The following is a 24,327-nucleotide window of genomic DNA, read 5'->3' on the forward strand; positions in this document are numbered from 1 at the left end:
GAAGGTGTGGACGTTATAATTAAAATGAACGTGAAAAAACGAAATGCACGTTGGAAATAACACCAAGTATAGCGAATAAATCCATTACTTTCCAATTGCGGTATCGAGTCAGGATACAGGAAGAATGTTTCCTACCCTGGGCTTACTATTGGAAACGAGGTTGAAAATAAAGTAGGCCCTGGGACGAGGTTGCGTTCAAGGTTCTAACAACTTTTTGTTCGCTTTGTGACGTTATTTTATCTTTTCAGATAGAACAAAATACTTGCCACCGAGCAGATCGGAATGCAATTCATGGGGGTCAGAACCAAATTCACAATGTGCTTATTTTTATCTCTTTATTTGGCGGGCGCTGTTTTTTTCTCTCTCACTAACCAACGTAATTGTGCTGAAATGTCAGGTGACTCAGCAGCAAATAGCTTGGGAGAAAAGAATACAACAAAAGAGAGAAGTGAAAATCCCAGGTAAGCAGAACAGTCTCATGATAGGGTTGTTTTCTGGGGACTGACTTAGTACGAATAGTACACCGTGTCCCGGTAAACATATGCATGAAGGAATGGCTATACATTTCTCAAAAATATAGAATCGTGGATTTATTTACTTAAATATTGTAAAGCGTACAGTTTAGTGGTGAATCTCTCATGAAGATCCGTTGGTGCTAATTGGACATATGGAGGCCTATCTGATTTGGCTTTATTCCAATTAAATAAAAACTGAAATAATAACACAAGTCCCATAAGAATGCTAAATATGTACGACACGGCACCTCACATGGCTATGTTATCTTGTATAAGCCACATTCCAACGTTACAAACTTTGCTAAGACTCGTTCTTTGCTAAGATACAAGTTCTGTTAAAACACAATAACTTTGTTCAGTTAAAGCACAATAATAACACTCATGTGACATTATTAAAGTAGGGCCTAGCCTTCAAGGCCTGTATCTGTCTTGAACTACAAATGCAGACACCTGTAATTACTTCAACACAAAACCCTCTACTGTGTGATTTCCATTGGGGTGGGGTAAAATTAGCATTTGAAGAGCTGTGACATCTCTGGATTTTATCAACAGATTTTCAAAGGAATTGGAGTAGTTGTAGACAAGACTGTATTTACAGCGCTACAAAATTGAACACTAAATCTATGAATCCTTTTTAAGGCAGGTACGATTTGCTAACTTGCCAACCGATACAAATAGAACAATTCGGCAACAGGCCTGACCCAATGCTCTCACCCCAAATGCTACAAAGGAGAGGACTTACCCGAATTTGTTTGTCCTTGATTTTGCAATTTTTCCCAGGTAGAAATAAGTCAGAACAATTCCATACATGAACGTGACTTTACGCTCTACCTGAATACTTCAATACAATGGACTTAACCCGACAGTTCCCTGGTGAATGTTGCAATTTCTCCAGGTAATATTTTACATCACAAAGAGAGATTTCAAAATAATTGTGTGTAATGCTCAAACTGCACAAGGACATTCGTCTATAGCGACATGTACGATTTTCGTCATAAAGTGATTGGTGATACATAACCTACGCAGTTATACTTTTTGTGTTGCGGACAAACTGACTGGGAATTTGTGGAGCGATTGAACAGAAAATCATAAGGTAAGTGTTATTTGTTTCCACGCACATTTTATAACTAAATTTAAAGAGTAAGACACTGTTCAGAATGTGGAATGTTCAACTGATTTCAAAAAAGTTGTGTTTGCATTAAAAGCATTGCCAGGAAGTTCTCGAAGAGAACTTTGAAAAGACAGTGTTGTTCTGCTTTGTATCCTGGCACATGCTCTATGATGTTCAGAAAGCACGAGTCTTATGTTATGCATGGCATACGTTGCTGTTATATTAAACAAATTTGTTGCAAAGTCGAAATAAGGGCTTTTTCCCGAGCTGCACATTGTAAGTAAATTTAAACAATGTTTTGTTATCCATTGATTATATTTAATAAAATGAATCCCAAATTTCTATATTTGTCCAGAAGTTAGAAAGCTGCGCTCATAATGCTCGATTGTATAATACAAACAACACGTTGGCCTGTTTTCAAAGTTTCATTTTGTGCAATAAATATTGAGGAATTTAGGAATTTAAAATGCAGGGATTTAAAATTAAAGATTCTGAACTACATGCCTATTTTTACGCCATCATTTTTATTTTAGATTCATTGATTAAGTTTTTGTCCCGCTAGTCGTCCAAAGTTTATTACAATACTGACAAATTATAGCTTTGAAATCTGATAGAAAGGGTTGTATCGTCTGACGGTACACAGAAATCTGCATAACATGTATTTGCTTTGTCTGATGTTTCAATTTCACTGATTTCTTGGTTCGTATTGTGGCGAAACCGATCCCACTTCTGACCCCATTTGTGGCGGAACCGGGGGTTGGCGGAACCCAGGGGGACTGGTCTTATTTATCCCAGGACTCTAGCCAACTCCTCTTATCCTACAAAAATATTAATTAGCCTAACGAACGGATGAGCGGCTACCCAAAAGAAAGGGGGGACAGTTAACAAACGGTGGACTAAGCCTAATGCTAATTCGCGCGCAACCTTCGCAATACGCGATGCTGATTGGTCAATGCACACCATGAATTATTAGTCTCCTGATCACGCAGCACCATTCATTCATGATTGGTCCACGCGCACTTCAGCATTATTAACACGCACCAAATGTCCTAGATCACGCGCATAAATAATTCCTATGACTTAGACTCCTATACAAGTCTACATATAATATACATGTACCCCTGTTTCGTCACAGTATTCCGTTGACAAGAATTTGTGTGCTACTATTTAAAAAAAAGAAAAAGAAGAGGGGACATTGGCCTCGTTGTGTAATGTAAACCTTGTTTTAATCAAATTAGTAAACTTTCTCAAATAGTTAAATTCTCACGCGCTTTAAACAAAATGACAGATCATAATACGTAGTCTATAAGAGAATTGCCAAAATTTTATAATCGGCGTATCGATTCTTTCTGTAGGGTCACGTTTGCAGCTCTTCCTGACAGCATAGACGTGTGTTTCTTTGGACAGGATTTTCTGTGGCTTGCCATAAGTTGACCAGGTGAGATCAAAATACAAAGTCCAGTCCACGACAGAAACGTTATTGTATGGACGTCCCCTTATAATTGTTTGGTTGTCAATTCCGACCGACATGGGCGTCGCGAGGGGGGGGGGGTAAGGGGGGGGCGCTTGCCCCCCTGGAAAAGCCCCCCCCCCCCCAAAAAAAAAGGAAGAAAAAAAAAGAGAAAAAAAGAAAAGAAAAAGAGGCGCGAAGTCATAGTGGTGTAAATTAAATGAGTGGGGGGGGGGGGGGCAAAATGTCCCTGCCCCCGTCTAAAACTGAGAAATCGAGAATTTGTTCAGAAATACAAGAATTTTTTTGGGAAAAATATGTTTTGCCCCCCTCTAGAAAAAATCCTGGCGACGCCCATGCCGACCGACCCTATTTTAGGTCCCGACCTAAGAAAACAGGTCTTATTGCCGCCGTTTGTAACCGTTACAAACAAACAAAAACACCCAAATTGAAAAAAAAGGAATACCAAATTCAGGCAATCAAGTTCTGTGTAATTTAATAAGTTATTGCTAATAATATCCGATTTCAAGAAAAGCACCGCTAAAAGCAACAGCTGCAGTCCAAATAGATGCGAGGGTGTTGCCTCTCATGATATCAGCCAACACCTTATTAAGCTGCATGATACAGATAATTATAATGTAAGTCAACTACATCTTGCCAAAGATGGCTTTACTATTTCAGGCCTCACAGTGACCCTCTTCATCAATGTAGATTTTTTTAGATGCAGGATGGCAGCTCAACCAATCATCATCTCTCTCCGTTAGTGCGTTAGTTAGTTAGTAACAAACGTTGACATGTCTATTGCTCCTACATATTTTGACCGATTTCAAGCAAACTTTGTCAAAAGTATCAGGAGCCCAGCCCCAACATGTCACATGACCAAACTGGGGTCAAAGGTCATCATGGGGTCACTGGGGTCAAAAATCTGATTTATTGAAATCAAAACACTAATCCTTCCAGAAATTAAATGACACAATCACGTGACTCATGCATGAACACAAATTCGTTGGCACGCAGCTTCCGAGATATTTCTGATCGAGCTTGTTTTATTAACCTTTAAAAGTAAAAATGTAGGTTTTTTTTTTAAAGGTTTTCCAATTAAAAGCGCCAAAACACGGGCTATTATTTTGGATGCAAAACCGTGCATTTTTTTTTAGCATTAGGTAGCAGAAATATAGTGAATTGCTAATACTTCAATTCTTTACATTAACAAAATTATCAATTTTATGCAAACTGCCAAATTCTCAAAACACTTAAAACAATCTAGGCGTATATTGTTAACGTGGTTATTTTGGAATTATGATAATTATTGGAATTATTGACTGCGGGTTAAATAGATTCTTACAGTTTTCTTTAAAAAAAATCTATTGAAATGTATGCCAAAATAAAAAAAAATATTTATAGGTATTTGTTTAATAATAGGTTATATAGGTTAATTTAAATATGAAATAGGCTCCCGAGTTGAAATAACATTTTATATGTTGTTAGAGGTTACGATGTGAGGCCTGCCAATTGATTCAACAATATCAACTCACGATCAAATCTTTGCAGTAAAACAAAGGGACAATACCCACTTTGCATCGTACATTTCAGCAATCTATTACGGGTGTAAACGCAGGTTTTTTTCCTGCAGGTTTTATATTTTTTTGCCGACCTACGTACCAACCTTACTTCAGAGGCCAAAAATATGAGAAATATGGAAATAAAAGGGACGCCCTCATGTAAACTCCGTTACAGTGGCGTCGTCTTTGAATGAAACTGTTAATGATTTTTTAATTTAAATGATTGACATAATGGCTCATACCAGAAAGGGTCAAATGATGTAAGTGTTTGTAGAGTTGGGCCATCCTTTGGTCTTGCCTATTCTAGGGGTGGAGCTAATTTCTCGTAAATGGGAGAGCACAAGAGCCAAACTCAGCAAAACGGTCTTTAAAATATTGTTCATGTTTTACATGTACATTTATTTATTCAAGTATTTATTTTAAAAAATCATATAGGTTTTATTTTCCATTGTGTAGGCGTGGTCAATATGTGCAAGAGGCGGAATATTTGAATTCCTGCTCAAATTTCCGTATTTAAGAGTAGCAAAAAAATCTTTTGTTGTGATCATAGGAGCCTAAACGGGTGTTTTTTCCCTTTTGAACACCAAGACTGTAAGATCTAAGGATGTGTTCAAATATTAAGGCACTTTAGAAAAAGCTAGAAACGTTTCTTTTTAAAGCCTGGGAATTCTTATTTTTTAGTTAATATGAATTGAGCAGGCACGCAGCAAAAATCCTCCAAGCAGTTGACGGAAGAAGTCGACTGCAACTTTCAGTGACATTTTAAATTTCAGCGCTACCTTTCACACAAACCAACCCCTCCCACAAATGAAGCTTTTTTTTATTTATCAAAATCTATGATCCTATCCTTTAATCTCAAGTTACACTGCAAAAATGATGCTTAGAGTTTAAACACTTGGTACCTACTTCTTTCACATGTCTGTCATTTTAAACTGTTTTTTTTTGCACAGCATGAAAGCCTGCCAGTGCCATCAATAAACACTTGTAAAAAAGTAAAGTTTATATTTTAAAGTTCGTTTTTCTTAGACAGGTAATAAAAAAAAGGGAAAAATGGTTTAGCATGTCATTCGACTTGAACCCCATAAGTCATTTTTATTAACCATATATTAACAATGTATTCTTCATGGTAATAACAGGCTTTCCTCCGTTGACTTAACATGTCACAGACATCTACAAATACAAACACGTCGTACATCCATACATGTGTAAAACGTGGGTAAAATAAGTTTTTAAATTGTTTTTAAACTTTAAACACGATTTTTACAGTGTTTAAGCAATCAGACAATAATATATCTATTTCGCCACTACCGGTACAATGATAATTTTTGTACATTCGAACTTTCGATGTCCGAAAACTGTTTGAGGCTCCTTACAGAACTGTCATTTTTTTTTTTACCACAAGTGCAGCATTGTACCCTAAGGAAACCTTCCTTTCCACTATACCGCCTCTTTGCACACGTGGGCCACGCCCAAAAAATGGGGAAAAAATGTCGCCTTCAAATTTCGAAAATCTGTCTGATTTCTACTCAGCATGATAAACAAAAGAATCATTGTAAATGGCTAAGACGCTTTTTCTCGATTGGTCTTTTCGCCAACAACGTTTTAGAAACGCCCGTATTTTAGTGAACGACCCAATTTTTTTCTGTAACTCCTCTCACCTACTCGGTAATTAAACTAAGTCTTGAAAAATTGTTTTTTTTTTTTCAGAATGAAAACTGTAATGAAGAGACATCTTTTCTGGTTGGTCATTTGTATGGCCTTTGTATTACCAGAAATGCCGGTGTCTGCTCTGGATCTGCAGTTACCTGGTAGCAATCAGCCCAAATGCTTTGGAATCTCAAGAGGTAAACGCTTTGTAATTGGCTTTACTGATAACACCGATGAAAGCTCTCATACGAGGAAGCTGTATATTCTCGTGGTTGCTTTTAGCAATAAGCAAACCTCCGTTACTATAAGCAGTAAGTTTCAAGTGGATGGGGAGCAGTTTCAGGAGAGCTTTGTGATAGAAGCAGGTGGATTTCGACGAACCAATGTTCCAGTTGAACTAATCATGAACGGCAATGAAAGAAGTATGAAAGGAATCGAAATAAGGGCTTCTAGTGAGGTGTCTGCATATGGTCTGATTTACCAAGATTACACAACGGATGGTTTTCTTGGTATACCCACAAACAATCTGGGTATGCAGTACGTAGCTGTCACACCTACGCAAGGTTTATTGCCGTCACAGTTTTCTGTCATCGGTACAGAAGATTCCACCTCGGTTCAGGTTACATTACAGGGCACTGTTACATTCGAAGGACAGACTTATAATGCTGGTGACGTGCTGAGCTTCATAGTAGATAAGTTAGAAGCCGTTCACATTCAAGGACGTGATACAGCACAGGACTTGACAGGAAGTATTGTTCAGACCAACAAACTGGTATCTGTGTTCAGTGGTAATGAATGCGTAAGGCAGAGCGGTTCAGCTTGTGATACAGTGACGGAGCAATTGGTACCCGTCAAAAGTTGGGGGCAGAAACACATCTACACAGCAGCCCGGGATGATGACGGCAACAACTACAAGGTTGTTGCTTATTTGAGTGGAACAATCGTTACAATCCCTGGAATTCAAGATCAGTCACTTGAACCAGGAGAATTTTGGGAGGGTAGCTTGTCCGGTTCCGGACTCGTGTCGTCCAGTAAACCAACCCTGATGATGCAACAGTTGGCATCCGTAAACGGCAGGACGGTCGATCCTTCATTTATTCAGGTTCCTGCAGAGGAACACTTTGGGTTTGTGTTTGGATTCACGACCCCTCCTCATTCTGGAGGTGATTCCGGTGGTTACTTCAATTTCATCAATATCATTGTGAAAAATGAATCTCGACAAACTGTGTATCTTAATCGTTTTCCAATCAACGACACAAATAATATACACGAAAGTGATGTTCCTCACACCAGTTACACATCACTTACGGTTCAACTTCCAAAAGGTGAAGGTGTCTACTACGTCGAACAGACAGATCGGTATTCATCACCACTCTCTGTCATTGTCTATGGATATGAATCTTACGAGACATATGGCTACGCTGCTGGTCTGTCTCTCCCCAGCAATAAACAAGTCCTAAGTCTGACACCACACTATTTGCGAGAACTTGGTGGCGAGCTTTTCACGATGACTGTTCCCTGTTTGCAAACAAATGCTATATCCTTTCAAATTACTGCAAAGTGCAAATTTGCCACTGGCTTTGGAGACGTCATTGTTTCTGGTGAACGCACCGACTCTTACACTGTTGTCTGCATCACTCCCACCTTTTACAAGAACGGACTTACATCTGTCTATGTATCACTTGACGATGGTGGATCATTTCCATACTCCGGCATTGTCTACGTTGCATCTGAAGAGGATCTGCCGCCACTAGTACAAATTCAACAGGTAAATTCTGCGTATGGAGATGGCATCATTGACCTAACCTCAGATGATCCGATCGTGTTCTCCTGGGATCCTAAAAATCTTGGTGAAGGAGTTTCACATGTGACTGTTATGACCCAAGGCACAGATAACGACAACGATGGGAATCCAGTCCTGATGGAAGGTGTTGCAGTGAAGAACCATGTCATAAACAACGGTAGTTTGATGATACATCCAAGAGACCTCCAATCCCTCACCGGTGATGGTTTGTCACTCGCAGCATTTTATCTTACTCCGTCTGGATTGAGAAGACGAAGAAATGTTGGAGCTTTGTTGTGGCGCTTAAGATATTATGGTCCTGCTGCAATTATAGTTACTGCAATCCCCTGCGAAGTTTCAAAGTACCAGTTAAAGAAGACTGTGCCTAAAGGACTGCCTCCATGTCCTTGCAACACGGGACAAGCTGACCGAGACCTGAACTTCCAAGAGGCGAATTTTGCGAATTTCTTCTTTCATCCGGGTGCTGAGAACTGTTATAGGTCTGTTAATTCATTGCCGACTGGAGCAGGTCAACAGTGTTGTTACGGAACAGACGGTAATATCCTGGTAGGTCCCCCTGGGGGAGGAACAGCCGATAGGTACAGTCCAGGAGAGCATTTCTGGAAGCATCAATGGTTTGATGTTCTTCCTCGGCTTTGCTTATGCAAACTGTCAAACAAATGTAAAGAATATTACAAGTACAGGCCATTGGATGATTGTTCTGACTACGACCCACCTCGACCGGCTGGGGGCACTGGGGATCCTCATCTGACAAGTCTGGATGGCTACAAATTCACTTTCAACGGAGCTGGGGAATTTCTGATGGCGTCATCTGCAGTACATAACTTAACCTTTCAAGCCCGTATGGAGAGGTACCGCAACACCAACGCCTCTGTGTACACGGCATTCGTTCTTCAAACCAACGATTCCTCCAAAGTCCAGGTGCAGATGTCTAACATGAACGAGACACTGATTCTCGTGGATGGTGAGCCGTTGCGTCTTGACTCCATCCCCATCAAAGTTCATCACCTCAGAGGTGTTCGAATCCGCTTCAACTCTGAGATGACCAAAATCAACATAGCATTCAGTGCTGGCATTGCTGTCACCGTGTACATTGATACCGAGGTGATGTCTTTCATCGCCCAACTTGACACCAAGTTCCAGGGTCAAGTTCAAGGACTTCTTGGAAACCTAAACGGAAACCCAGATGACGACCTTCAGTTCCCAAACGGAACCCTTCTGAAGCCTGGTTCTTCGCTGAAAGAACTTCATGAATTTGGTTTGGAGTGGTTGGTGGCTCCAGAGGAGTCCATATTCACCTACATTTCCCCATTTGACTACAGCACATACCACTTTCCTAAGTTTTCCCCGAACTTCGAGGTTCCTGATCTGAACCAAGTGAGTCAGGAAATCAAGGACCTGTGTGGCGATTCCATGGAGTGTGTCTTCGATGCGGTAATCACCGGCAGCCTGTCTTTTGCTAACGAGACTCTTGTGGTAACAGTCACAATAACTAAAGTCCAGCAAGGATTGGTCAAGATTGTCAGTTGTGGCTACCCGGGTGATGTGGAGAACGGGTTGCTGTCGGGGTCTGTGTATCTCGTGAATACCACTGTGGATGTGGCTTGTGATGACGGCTTCACCTTGAAAGGGTCTTCCAAATTGACCTGTCTTGAGGATGGTCAGTGGTCGTCTGATCTCCCTGTTTGTGATGACGTCAACTGTGGCTACCCGGGTGATGTGGAGAACGGGTTGCTGTCAGGGTCTGTGTATCTCGTGAATGCCACTGTGGATGTGGCTTGTGATGATGGCTTCACATTGAAAGGGTCTTCCAGATTGACCTGTCTTGAGGATGGTCAGTGGTCGTCTGATCTCCCTGTTTGTGCTGGCATAAAAAATGGAGAGAAGGTTGGGCTACCACCCGGCATCATAGCTGCTATTGTTGTTGGTGCCGTGATTGCTGTACTTGCAATCTGTGGTCTGATTTACATTTTCAGGAAGAGAAACATGAAGAGAAACAAGTACAAGGTGGTCCATACGCGAAATGTTTATTTTTCTAAGACACAGCCATGCAGTGACGATTGACGAAATCATTGACTCTAATTAATGTTCTAGACGGTCCTTGTTGCATTTAGGCCATGTCGAAGTCAGAAGCTTAATAACACTGCAGAGGTATCACGACAGCAGTTGCAAATTGTTTGCTTTTGATCATGATCATTTTAGCCAAATCATTAATTAGTACAATTTATATCGCCGTGCTTAATATGTATACCTTTTAGCCAGCTTATTAGATATAATTTCGCTTAGATTACCAAGAAAAAAATATGAATTGAATTACACAATCACCTGCGTACATAACCAGGATATGAGTCTGAATCGGATGCATATTTGTAACAAGAAGCAGAAGTTGTTACAAAACCAAGTACCTGCCAATTAAAAATTGTATGATTCTATGGTATTTCGTGAAAATGAAATTGAGTTTTGAAAACGACAGTTATATAATTATGCATGTATTCAAACATGAACATGTTATGTATACTAAACTTATTATGTAAAAGTGATTGCTCTAGTGATTGTCATTACAAAAAACGGAATGTAATTAATATGGTTCATAGGTTTTATAATGTTAATGGTTGAATGATGTTTTAAACTTTGCTTTATGAAAACTTTCCAAATAGCCGTTTGCTTAGACTTTTGCACAGAGTCGGTTTATTTTAAGAATGTTTACGTTTCAAAGGTAAAAGGGTTTAATTGATTTCAGGATTTAAAAACAAGATAACATTTTAATTCCCTTTTTTCATCTAATATTACACAAAGTTTAAAAGTAACGTTCGCGGTTATATATGTATTAGATGTTTTTATTTTAAACGTTTGAAAATCAAACATTGTAGTTATTAATTCTTAGGTTGTAACGAATGTAGATGGTTTAACCGATAAAGGGTTGTCAATACAGAATGAAGACCGTCAGCAAGTTGGGACCATGACAAGAATTTTACTTGGGAACATATTTTGTGAAAGTTTCTATTTCTGTTATATGCATGAAAACTCTTTGACATCCTTTTTTGTTAATTAATTTAGAAAGGTGTACTTTTTAAACTTTTTAAATGATCCATGGACATGCTTTCTCTGAAAAGAAAATCATAACTTGAAAACTTTAAGAGCGCATCACAAAAATGTTCAAGATTGTTGTTTACATCATACACCAACATCTGAAAAAAAATAACGAAATTTGAAACATTTTTATTTTCGTAATTTTAGGTTTAAAGTTATTTCGTTACGCATTTTCTCTGCGCTTCAAGCTACGATTTTGGTTTGATATTTCAAGAAAAGGAGGCAATTAAAAGAGCCTTAATTATGATGTACAAGTTGGCTTTCTGGATGCTAATTAGTCAAATGTTGGTTGACCCGAGCCAAATTACAAAAAAAATAAAAAATTCTGGGGGTTTTCTCATATAGGCCAATCATCACACCAAATATCGTTTAAATCTGTGAGGGTCGGGTGAAAAATCGTGTCGATCTGACACGGAATGACCTCTCAGCTTAGAGTAGAACAAGCCAACGATAACGCAACGTGTGACTATTATGGAATTAACGAAAATATTGAAATTACTACTTATTTCTGTCTAAACGAATTACAGCCTAGTAGATTTAAATACTTTTTAAGTATTATGGAGTGAATAGATAATCATACTTATTTAATATTAAGATTATTGTTATTGGCATGGGTGTACTTCAAATTGGTTTAATTTGCCGTTGAATTGTGATCAGATTGCTTGAACAGGTTTTAATTAAAACTTGCAAAAATATTGCCTTTATTACAAAGTATTCTCGCTTTTAAGTTTTACAGCGAAGTATAGATTAAAGCATATAGTTAAGTGTGTGAGATGTATCAGTGAATATCAATTTAATATGCAAAGTGTATTTGCCTAAAGGTTTTTATTAAAATATGCAGAAATATTGCATTAGCTATAACATATATTTTCCGCTTAGAACTATTACAGCGAAGTGGATAGACCGACTGTTGTTTTGAATATCATATCATCGTAACAATATTTTAACAGCAAGATGTATATAACGCTGATTTAACTTTGATTGTACTCAGATTTGAAACGGGGATTGCAAAGGTTTGCTATAAAAATGTCATGCATGCAGAATTTATTTCGAAAGTCAGGGTAACATCTATCAATCGAGTGTTCATTATTATGAGTGAAGTGTTTGTGATTTGTCAACAAAATAAATTCAATTCGAAGGGCCATTGAAAACAGCCAACTACATGTATAATTGTATTTGTTAACTTCAAAGCCTCATCTACCCCCTCCCATCCTAGCCACCCTCTTTGAACAATCAAGGAATCCATCTCTTTGCTTTTCAAAACTCATGTGACAGCCACGTTGTGCAACAGATTCAGGTAACAAAGATTTCCTAATCCAGATTGGTTTTCTTAACGCGGGACAAAGGTGCAGCTTGTTGATTCAACGAAGTAGGCAATCCAATTAATAATGAAATTATTGATGAAATTATTAATAATGAAAAAAATTAATAATGAAATTATTGGGCTCCATTCCAAAGAATGTTATGCTATTATGTACGACGCAGCACCCGACACTCCACATTAAATGTTTATTAGACATTGCTATGTTATCTTGTATTAGCCACATTCCAACATTACAAACTTTGCTAAGAAACGTTCTTTGCTAAGATACGTTAAGATACAAGTTCTGTTAAAACACAATAACTGTGTTCAGTTAAAGCACAATAATAACACTCATGTCACACAATTGAAGTAGGGCCTACAAGTCTTGGATCTGTCTTGAACTAGAAACGATCAGACACCAGTAATTACTGCTACACAAAAATCCTCTACTGTGTGATTTCCACTGCGGTGGGGTGAACTAGGAATTGGAGTAGTTGTAGACAGGAGTGTATTTAAAAGTGTTATACAAGTTGAAAACTAAATCTATGATGCCTTTTGAGGCAGGTCTGATAACTTGCCAACCGATAAAAATAGAACAAATTCAACTACAGGGCTGACCCAATGCTCACCCCAAATGCTACAAAAGAGAGGACCTACCCAAATTTGTTTGCCGTTGATTTCGCAATTTTTCCCAGGTACAAATAAGTCATAACAATTCCATACAAGAACGTGACTTTACGCTCTATCTGAAAACTACAATACAAGGGACTTCCCCGAGGTTCCTGGCTGAGTTTGCAATCTTTTTAGGGAAATATTTTACATAACAAAGAGGTATTTCATAAAAATCATGTGTTATGCTCATACTGCACAATTCCATTGGACTACACGTACGTACACGATTCTCGCTGTAAAGTGATTGGAAATACATGTTCTACGCAGTTGCACTTTTGGTACTGCGGACAGACTGGCTGTGAGTTTCTCGAGGAAATTAGCAGAAAAATCGAAAGGTATGTTTGTATTTGTTTCCATGGCCATATCGCCAAATTTTGTTAAATCTTCGACCTGAATTTAAATGGTACACTATTGGAAATTCCAAATGTTCAACTGATTCCAAAACATTTTGTTTCCATTAATAGTTTCGTTCCAAGGGATAGTTAGTTATCCAAGAAATGTTTGACAAGTGTTGTTCCACTATTACTGGTATTATATATGGTTTCTGATTTTCAGAAAGCACGAAAAACAAGCCAGTTTCCAACGTTATACATTTGTTACATTTCACATTGGTTGATTAAAAGTCGTATGTTATGCATGGAACACTTGGCTATTGTAATATACAAATTTGTTGCAAGGTCGAAATAAGGGCTGGTTACTGAAGTGCACATTGTTAGTAAATTCTAACAATGTTATGTGATTGATTGACAATTTTTATTGAATTGAATCCCAAATTTCTGTATTTGCACAGATGTAAGAAAGCTGTGCTCATAATTTTCGATCGTATAACACAAAAAACACGTCCGACTGTTTCGAAATTCTCATTTTGTGTAATAAATATTTAGGAATTTAAAATGCAGGGATTTAAAATTAAAGATTCTGAACTATATGCCTCTTTTAATGCCATCATTATGTTTTCCTTTTTAGATATATTGTTTAACTTTTTGTTCCGCTAGTCGACCAAAGTTTGTTACAATACTGACAAATTAAAAACTTTTCTGATGGATTGCAAATCTGATAGAAAGGGTTGTATCGTCTGTATTGTTGTAATTGTTTTGTCCGATGTAACAATTTCATTGATTTCGTGGTTCGTATTCTGTTTGCAAGAATTTGTGCTACGAAAAAAAAAATGGCAGTTAAGGGGACATTGGCCTCGTTGTAAAATGTGAACCTTGTTTTAATCAAATTAGTACAATTTCTCAAATAGTTAAATTCTCACGCGCTTGCAACAAACTGACAGATCCTATTGTATCAAATGACTTATCGTAGTCTAAAAGATAATTGCCAAAATCTTATAAACGGCGTATCGTTTTTTGTTCTGTAGGGTCACTTTACAGCACTTTCTGGCAGCAAAAACGTGTATTTCTTTGGACAGGACTTTCTGTGGCTTGCCATAAGTTGACCAGGTGAGATCGAAATACAAATTTAACAAAATGACAGATCCTATTGTATCAGACGAGTTTTCGTAGTCTAAACGAAAATTTCTAAAATCTTATAATCGGCGTATCGTTTCTTTCTTTAAGGTCAGGTTAACAGCACTTCCCGACGGCATAGACGTGCATTTCTTTGGACAGGACGTTCTGTGGCTTGCCATACGTTGACCAGGTCAGATCAAAATACAAATCCAATCATGACAGAAATGTTGTAATAAGGACACCCATTTTAATACTTTGGTTCGCATTTCCGACCGACCCTATTTGGGGCTCTCGACACCAGTCATTTTTGTTATTATCGCCGAATTTGTTTGGCACCCCAAAAAGCAATTAAAAATGTATAAATGAAAAACAAAATGATTATCAAATTCGGTGAATCAGGTTCTGTGTCATTTGAAAAGCTACTGCTAATAATATCCGATTTCAAGAGGAAGACCGCGAAAAGCAACAGATGCAGTCCAAGGAGATGCGAGGGTGTTGCCTGTCATAATATCAGCAGAAATCTTAATAAGCTGCATGATATAAATACAATGTAAGTCAACTACATCATGCCAAAGATGGCTTTACTATATCAGGCCTCACATTGCCCCTCTTCATCAATGAATTTTTTTTATTAGCTTTTCAAAAATCAAAAGCTAGGTTTGAAGGATTTCTTAGCGCAAAATACAGGCAATTATAGGTCTTGAGGATGCAAAACCGTGCAAAGATAGGGAATTGCTAATACCTTAAGCTCTTTACATTAGAAAAACTTAAAAAAATATTTTTTTTGCCGACCTACCAACATAACTTCAGGGGTCAAAAAGCTGCGAACCATGGATATTAAAGGGACGCCCTCATGTTAACTCCGTTACAGTGGTGCCTGTGGTGGCATCCTTTAAGGAAACTGTTAATGAATGTTTTATTTAAATGATCGACATACTGGCTAAAACAAGAAAGGGTCAAATTATCCTTTGGTCTTGCCTATTTCAGGGCTGGAGCATAACTCTTGCAAAAGGGGAGCACAAGAGCCAAACCTAGCAAAACTGTCTTTCAAATATTATTCGTGCTTCACGTGATCATGTATTTCAGGTTGTACTATACGAGAACAGAATTTATATAGGTTTTGCTTTCCATTGCGTGGCCGTGGCTTGTATTTGCAAGAGGCGGTATATTTGACTTGATAAGCTGAATTCCTGTTTCTGCATTTTAGAGTTAAAATAAAAGAAAATCTTTTGTGGTGATCCGAGGTACTTAAAAGGGTCCAACTTTCCCTTTAGCACCAAGAATTTGAGATCGAGGGAAGTGGTCAAATATTAAGGTACTTACCAAAAGCTAGATACCTTCCTTTTTAATGTCTGGGGATTTTAAAGATTTTTGGTAAGGTGTGGCACAGCTGTGGAATGTATAATGACTTAGCAGGCACGCAGACAAATTACTTTAAACAGTTGACGGAAAAAATAGCCTTAAGTTCAACGCTCGACTGCAACTTCTAGTGACATTTCAAACTTCAGCACTACCTATTAAACAAATCCAGCCCTATAAAAAGGAGTTCTTTTCTATTTACTTTTTTTTTTAAAATTACCTAACTATATGATCACATACTTTAACCTCAAGGATACACTGTAAAAACGGTGCCAAGCGTTTAAACACTTTTTATACACCTTTCTTTTTACATTTTTCCCCTGACTTTTTAAGACTGAATTGCACAGTATAAAAGCCTGCTTGTGCCATCAAAAACCACATGTAAAAAATAAAGTTTATATTTTTAATTTCGTTTTTTTTTGACAGATGATAAAAAGAGTGGGATAAAAATGTGTATTAATCCTGTCATTCGACTTGAACCCCATAATAATGTTAACTTTTGCAATACATTCTTGATGGTACGTAGACAGTCTTTCGTACGTGCCTAAACATGTCACAGACATCTACAAATCGAAACGTATCTAAGATTCATACCTGTGAATTTTGTTAATTAAAACTAAGTGTTTAGGATGTGTTTCCCTCTAAACAGTATTTAAAGTGTTGAATGAAAAGGATAATAAGATACCTATTTCGCTACTAAAACTTTTTTTTCTAATATTCCAAATGTTAGTTTCTGCAAACTGTTTGCGATTCCATACAGACGGTCATGTTTTTACCACAGATGCATCGTTTTACCCTAAATTGAACCTTATATTTCAGTATACCGGCTCTTAACACAACAAAGAGAAATTATGACGTCTTAAAATTTTGAGAATCTCTCTGGTTTTTAAATTTATCATGAAATAGACGCTTTTCCAACAACGTTGTTTTGGAAACGCCCGTAAACGACCCACATTTGTGGCAACTCCACTCATTTATTTGAATCCAGTATGGCTACTCGGTTGTTAAAGTCTTGAAAAATTGTCATTTTTTCCCCAGAATGAAGCCTGTAATGAAGATACCTCTTTTCTGGATGGTCACTTTTATGGCTTTTGTTTTACCAGCAATGCTGGTGTCTGCTCTGGATCTGCAGTTACCTGGTAACAATCAGCCTCGATGCGCTGGGATCTCAAGAGGTAAACACTTTGTTCTTGGCTTTATTGATGGTTACGGTAGCAGAGACATCGCATCCAGGGAGCTGTTTATTTTGGTGGTGGCGTTCAGTTATCAGCAAACGACAGTCACCATCAGTAGCAAGCACGAAATAGCAGGGAAACCATTCCAGGAAACCTTTGTGATCGATTCAGGTGGATTTATCAGGACCAACATACCAGTTGAACTCTTGATGGAAAACACTGAGAGAAGCCAAAAGGTGCTGGAAATTTCAGCAAGCTCTGATGTTTCTGCTTACGGGCTGATGTATCAATATCGCACCACTGACGGTTTTCTCGGTATACCCACAAACAATCTCGGCATGCAATACGTGGTGACGACGTCAAGTCCAAGAGTTGACCACCGTTCGCAGTTCGCTGTACTTGGGACAGAGGAGTCCACTTTGGTCCAGGTTACTTTACGAGGAGCTGTAACATTCGAAGGACAGAGCTACAGTCCGGGTGATGTGTTGGGATTCACTGTCGATGACCTAGAGGCCGTTCAAATCCAAGGTAATAGGTTGGTAGATTTAACGGGAAGTATCATTCAGAGTGACAAACCAGTTGCTGTGTTCAGTGGCAATGAATGCACAAACCACGCCGGTTCATTTTGTGACAGGGTGACTGAGCAATTGGTACCCGTTAAGAGCTGGGGACAGAAACACATCTACACCGCAGCCCGAAGTGACGATGACAACATCTACCGCATTGTTGCTTATTTCAGCGAAACTAATCTCACCATCCCCGGTCTTGAACACCGGTTGTTGGGACCGGGACAATTTTGGGAAGGGCGTCTTTCGGGTTCCGGCCTCGTTAGGTCAAGCAAACCAGCTCTAATGATGCAGCAGTTGGCGTCCATCAATGGTATCACAGTCGACCCCTCCATCATTCAGGTTCCTGCAGAAGAACACTTTGGTTTTGTGTTTCGATTCACGACACCTCCTTATTCTGGAGCTGATTCCGGTGGTGGTTACTACAATTTCATCAATATCATTGTGAAAAATGAATCTCGACAAACTGTGCATCTTAATAGTTTTCCCATCAACGGCACCAATGCGCTTGTAAGCGATGTTCCTCACACTAGTTACATATCGCTTACAGTTCAACTTCCAAAAGGTGAAGGTGTCTACTACGTCGAGCAAACAGATCCGTATTCATCACCCCTGTCTGTCATTGTCTATGGATATGGATTCCAACAAACCTATGGCTATGCCGCTGGTCTGTCTCTCCCCAGCAATAAACAACTGCTGAGTTTGACACCGTACTATTTGCGAGAACTTGGTGGCGAGCTTTTCACAATGACTGTTCCCTGTTTGCAAACAAATGCTATATCTTTTCAAGACGCCAAGTGCAAATTTTCCACTGGCTTTGGAGACGTCATTGTTTCTGGTGAACGCACCGACTCTTACACCGTTGTCTGTATCACCCCAACCTTTTACAAGAACGGACTTACATCTGTCTACGCATCACTTGACGACGGCGAATCATTTCCATACTCCGGCATTGTGTACGTTGCATCTGAAGAGGATCTACCGCCACTCGTTCAAATACAACGGGTGAATTCTATGTATGGAGATGGCATCATTGATCTAACCTCAGATGATCCGATCGTGTTCTTCTGGGATCCTAGAAGTCTTGATGAAGGAGTATCACATGTGACTGTTATGATGCAAGACACAGATTACGACAGCGATGGGAATCCAGTCTTGATGGAAGGTGTTGCTGTGAAGAGCAATGTCTTGAACAACGGTAGTCTGATGATATATCCAAGAGCCCTTCAATCCCTCACCAGTGATGGTTTGTCACTCACAGCATTTTATCTTACTCCGTCTGGATTGAGAAGACGAAGAAATGTGGGAGCTTTGTTGCGGCGCTTAAGATATTATGGTCCTGCTGCAATTATAGTTGGTGTTACTGCAATCACCTGTGAAGTTTCAAAGTACCAGTTAAAGAAAAATGTGCCTACAGGACTGCCTTCATCTCCTTGCAACACAGAACAAGCTGACCGAGACCAGAACTTCCAGGAGGCGAATTTTGCGAATTGGTTCTTCCATGAGGGTGCCGAGAAATGTTATCGGTCTGTTAATTCATTACCAACTGGAGCAGGTCAACAAAGTTGTTACGGAACAGACGGTAACATCCTGGCAGTTCCGCCTGGGGGAGGAACAGCCGATAGGTACAGTCCAGGAGAGCATTTCTGGAAGCATCAATGGTTCGATGTTCTTCCTTGGCTTTGCTTATGCAAACTGTCAAACAACTGTAAAGAATATTACAAGTACAGGCCATCGGATGATTGTTCTGACTACGACCCACCTCGACCGGCTGGGGGCACTGGGGATCCCCATCTCACAAGTCTGGATGGGTACAAGTTCACCTTCAACGGAGCCGGGGAATTCCTGATGGCGTCATCTGCAGTACATAACTTGACCTTTCAAGCCCGTATGGAGAGGTACCGCAACACCAACGCATCTGTGTACACGGCATTTGTTCTCCAAACCAACGATTCCTCAAAAGTCCAGGTACAGATGTCTAACATGAACGAGACACTGATTCTTGTAGATGGTGAGCCGTTGCGTCTTGACTCCATCCCAGTCAAAGTTCATCACCTCAGAGGTGTTCGGATCCGCTTCAACTCTGAGATGACCAAAATCAACATAGCATTCAGTGCTGGCATCGCTGTCACCGTGTACATAGATACCGAGGTGATGTCTTTCATCGTTCAACTTTACACTCATTTCCAGGGTCGAGTTCAAGGACTTCTTGGAAACCTAAACGGAAACCCAGATGACGACCTTCAGTTCCCAAACGGAACCATTCTGGAGCCTGGTTCTTCGCTGAAGGAACTTCACGAGTATGGTTTGGAGTGGTTGGTGGCTCAAGAGGAGTCCATATTCACCTACAGTTCCCCCTTTGACTACAGCACATACCACTTTCCTGAGTTTTCCCCGACCTTCGAGATTCCTGATCTGAACGAAGTGAGTCAGGAAATCAAGGATCTGTGTGGTGATTCCATTGAGTGTGTCTTTGATGCGGTAATCACCGGCAGCATGTCTTTTGCTAACGAGACTCTCATGGTGACAGTCACAATAACTGAAGTCCAGAAAGGATTGGTCAAGATTGTCAGTTGTGGCTACCCGGGTGATGTGGAGAACGGATTGCTGTCCGGGTCTGTGTATTTCGTGAATGCCACTGTGGATGTGGCTTGTGATGATGGCTTCACCTTGACAGGGTCTTCCAAATTGACCTGCCTTGAGGATGGTCAGTGGTCGTCTGATCTCCCTGTTTGTGCTGTCGACTGTGGCTACCCGGGTGATGTGGAGAACGGATTGCTGTCAGGGTCTGTATATCTCGTGAATGCCACTGTGGATGTAGCTTGTGATGATGGCTTCACCTTGACAGGGTCTTCCAAATTGACCTGCCTTGAGGATGGTCAGTGGTCGTCTGATCTCCCTGTTTGTGCTGTCGACTGTGGCTACCCGGGTGATGTGGAGAACGGATTGCTGTCAGGGTATGTATATCTCGTGAATGCCACTGTGGATGTGGCTTGTGATGATGGCTTCACCTTGACAGGGTCTTCCAAATTGACCTGCCTTGAGGATGGTCAGTGGTCGTCTGATCTCCCTGTTTGTGCTGGCATGGATAATGGCGAGGAGGGAGGACTAGCTCCTGGTATTATAGCTGGTATTGTTGTTGGTGCCGTGATTGCTGTACTTGCAATCTGGGGTCTGATTTACATTTTCATCAAAAGTTTCAACAACAGAAGAAAGACTCGTCTTGAAACAGATACCACCGCACAAACCACAGTTTCTTTACAGCTGGATAACACTGTAGAGGTATCGCGAGAGCAGTGGTAATTTATTTGTTTGTTATCCCGATCATTATAGCCAAATCAACACACTAAGTAAAGTAAATTGGTAAAATTTTAATCGCGCTTATAATAGGTCGGGCCTAGACCTTAAAGCCAGCTTATCAGATAGAATTTCGCTCAGATTACCAAGACAACATATGAAGTGAATTGCTCAGATTACCTGCGTATAATAGCAAGGATAGGAGTCTGGATCTGATGCATATTTGTGTTATTGGGTGGTTTTAAGCAGTATAGTCCTCGTAGCTCTCGTTACACATGTACAGCGATTATTAGCCAAGGTGGGAGGTTAAATGTAGAATGTAAGAATATGAATCTTGTTAATTATAATTCATAACACAAACATTTAAATGATGTACTTCTTAAGAGGCAATCATGTTGTGAAACAGGTTCCTTTCAACAGGCAAGTCATATACTTTAAAGCGATAAAAAGAAACAAAACCCAAGCATTGTTTCAGTAAAAGTAAGCAGAATTTGTTATAAAATCAAGTAACCGTATAAATGGTTTGTTGTGAAAATAAATTGAGTTCTGAAAACAACAGTTATGCATGTTTCATATATCAACATGTTATGTATACCAATTTTTGTATGTAGAAATGATTGCTCTTGTTACGTCGTTACAATATACGGAATGTAGTTTTATATCGTTTATGAGCTTTATGATGTTAATGGCTGTATAGTGGTGTCTTAAACTTTGCTTAACGGAAACTTTACCAATAACTGTTTTCTTAGACTTTTCTTGAGAGTAAGTTTATTTTAAGATCTTTATAAGTTAATTGCAAAAGGTACTGATTGATTTCAGGATTTAATAACAAGAGAAAATATCGGCTCAGTTCTTCATTTTAGATTACACAGATTTTTTAACCACCGGTTGCGTTTGTTTACGTCTGTATATAGTGTTGGAATTTGAAATGTTCACTTAAAATCAAATATTGTAGTTATGTATAAATACTTAGATTGTGACTAATGTGGTTGAGTTAATTAATGAAGGGTTTTTAATCGAGAATGAAGACTGACAACTAGTTAAAGGAGCAGGACATGAATTTTGCTTGGGAACATAACTTTCTTTTCCTCTTAATACATGAAAATTATTTGAATTCCATTGTTGGTTAACATTGTTTCAAAGTGAACTTCTTTAAACATTTAAGATGTTCCATGCATTTGAGGGCGCTCTTGCTGTGTAGCCACTTCAGGAACACCCTCTTCAGCTTAGGGTTTTTCTGTTCAAATTGTTAAGCAAAAAACGAGCTCATTGAAAACGTTTGTGAGAAAAGTTTGCCCATTGACTTTATTACTGTTATGTATTGAAAAATCAACGAATTACCTAAAATATAAAACCCAAATTTACGACAACAAAATATCCAACATTCTGGCGACAGTTGGTGCTGAAATAGCTGTAATATTGTGGTTTCTGCCTAAAGTGACATCACGAATTTGCTCATGAATACGGAAATAGCAACAAAACCTTACAAATCTTAAGGTGAAATTACCCTTGAAAATGGCAAAATGAAAATTGAATATGAGCATAAACGACAAAAGTGCATCTTTAAGGACTGCATGAAAACATTATATATTTCACGGGCCCTCTAAAAAAGAAAACTGTTTTAGCCAAGATCACATCGATATTGATTACAGCAAATTAAACGCAATAGATAAAAGTTGAACAAGCCATTTTTTGGAATATGTAATTTTTACTGTCATCGTGAATTTTTTCTCGAAGGTTTATATGGACAAACGCAACATTTTACTACTATTGGATTTATGAACACTTTTGAAATTACTACAGTGTATGTACACTATTTACGCTAACGAATTACAGCGCAGTAGATTTAAAGACTTGCCCAGTATTATTGATGGGCAGGAATAGATATCATTTATTGGAAGGCTATTATAATGTACATGGCGTCCTCAGTAAAAAAAAAAAAAGTTTTGATGTCGTTGAATTATGCTCAGATTTGGAAAGTTGTCTTGTAAACGATTGCATTAAAAGGTTTTAATTTAAACTTACTGAAATATTGCATTTAACACAAAATATTTTCCTTTTTAAGTATTACAGCGAAGTAGATTTAAAGGCAATTAATTATAATTGAGTGTGTGGGATATGATATCTTTGGGTTTAATTAAATATGCAAGGTGTACTTACGTAAATGTTTTTATTAAAATGTGCAGAAATATTGCATTTTCCACACAATATTATCGCTTTTAAGTATATCAGCGAAGTAGATTGAAGTATAATTCAGTGTACGGGATATTATATCGTTAGGTATCATTTTAATGTGCAAGGTGTATTTGCCTAAAGGTGTTTGAATTTTATTACAATGTGCAGAAATATTACTTTTGCTATAAAATACATTTCCCGCTTAGAGGTATTACAACCAAGTAGATTTAAAGGCCTTCGAGTGTTCTTTTGGATTTCATATCAATGTTAAAATAAGTTGAACACCAAGATGTACTTAACGTTGAGTTAACTTTGATGGTACTCAGATTTGAAACGAAAAATTGCAAAGGTTTGCTTTTAAAATGGCATGCACGCAGAATATATATATTTCGAAAGACAACTAAACGTTTATCAATCGAGTGTTCATTATCATGAGTTGAGTGTTTGTGATTCGTCAACAAAAATAAATTCAATTCGAAGGGAGATTAAGAACAGCCAACTACATGTATAATTGTATTTGATAACTTCAACGCATCATCTATCCCCCACACTTCTTAATCACCCCCTTTCAACAATCATGGATCCGCCTCTTTGATTTTGAAAACTCCAGTGACAGTCATGTTGTGCATTGCAGTGCCATGCAACAGATTCAGGTAACAAAGATTTCCTAATCCAGATTAGTTTTCTTAACGCGTGAGAAAGGTGCAGCTTGTTGATTCTACGAAGTAAGCAATCCAATTGATAATGAAATTTCAACGACTTCATAAAATTACAAGGACTTGCGTCACCATCATTGGTCTACCTGATTATTCAAACACAGGGGATTTCCCCTTAAAAGTGCTGCCATCCTTCTAATCTCTTCAAGGTCATAGTTTAACACTAGACTTGGAATATAAACAGTGTCATCTAGCAGTCAGCCCCCCCCCCCCAGATCCCTCCCCCAATTAAAACAGACCTTACCATATACGGGACTATCAGGATAAAGATCGGCCAAATGTAACAATCAATCTCCCACAGGTAAGGTATAGGCCTAGGCCTAATGAGGAGATCAAAAAACCGTGGATCTGTGAAACTGTACCGGATAAAAAACTGTACCTGTAGCCAGGAAGGATTGCCAAATGATATTTCAACACTATAGCAGAACTGT

At 38.8% G+C, this 24,327-nt stretch overlaps 2 protein-coding genes across 2 annotated transcripts; both read left to right on the top strand.

The window, feature by feature from the left end:
- Nucleotides 1-390: 390 nt before the first annotated feature.
- Nucleotides 391-10,153, top strand: LOC119718932 (sushi domain-containing protein 2-like). The gene is made up of 3 exons (XM_038188363.1): nt 391-461; nt 6,346-9,808; nt 9,977-10,153. The coding sequence occupies exons 1-3, from the start codon at nt 391-393 to the stop codon at nt 10,151-10,153; spliced, it is 3,711 nt and encodes a 1,236-aa protein (XP_038044291.1).
- Nucleotides 10,154-17,072: 6,919 nt separating this feature from the next.
- LOC119718948 (sushi domain-containing protein 2-like) lies at nt 17,073-22,774 on the top strand. Its single transcript, XM_038188364.1, has one exon. The coding sequence runs from the start codon at nt 17,073-17,075 to the stop codon at nt 21,009-21,011; it is 3,939 nt and encodes a 1,312-aa protein (XP_038044292.1). The 3' UTR covers nt 21,012-22,774.
- Nucleotides 22,775-24,327: the final 1,553 nt, after the last annotated feature.

This window comes from Patiria miniata, unplaced genomic scaffold (genome assembly GCF_015706575.1).
Source record: "Patiria miniata isolate m_02_andy unplaced genomic scaffold, ASM1570657v1 HiC_scaffold_13, whole genome shotgun sequence".
NCBI classification, from domain to species: domain Eukaryota; kingdom Metazoa; phylum Echinodermata; class Asteroidea; order Valvatida; family Asterinidae; genus Patiria; species Patiria miniata.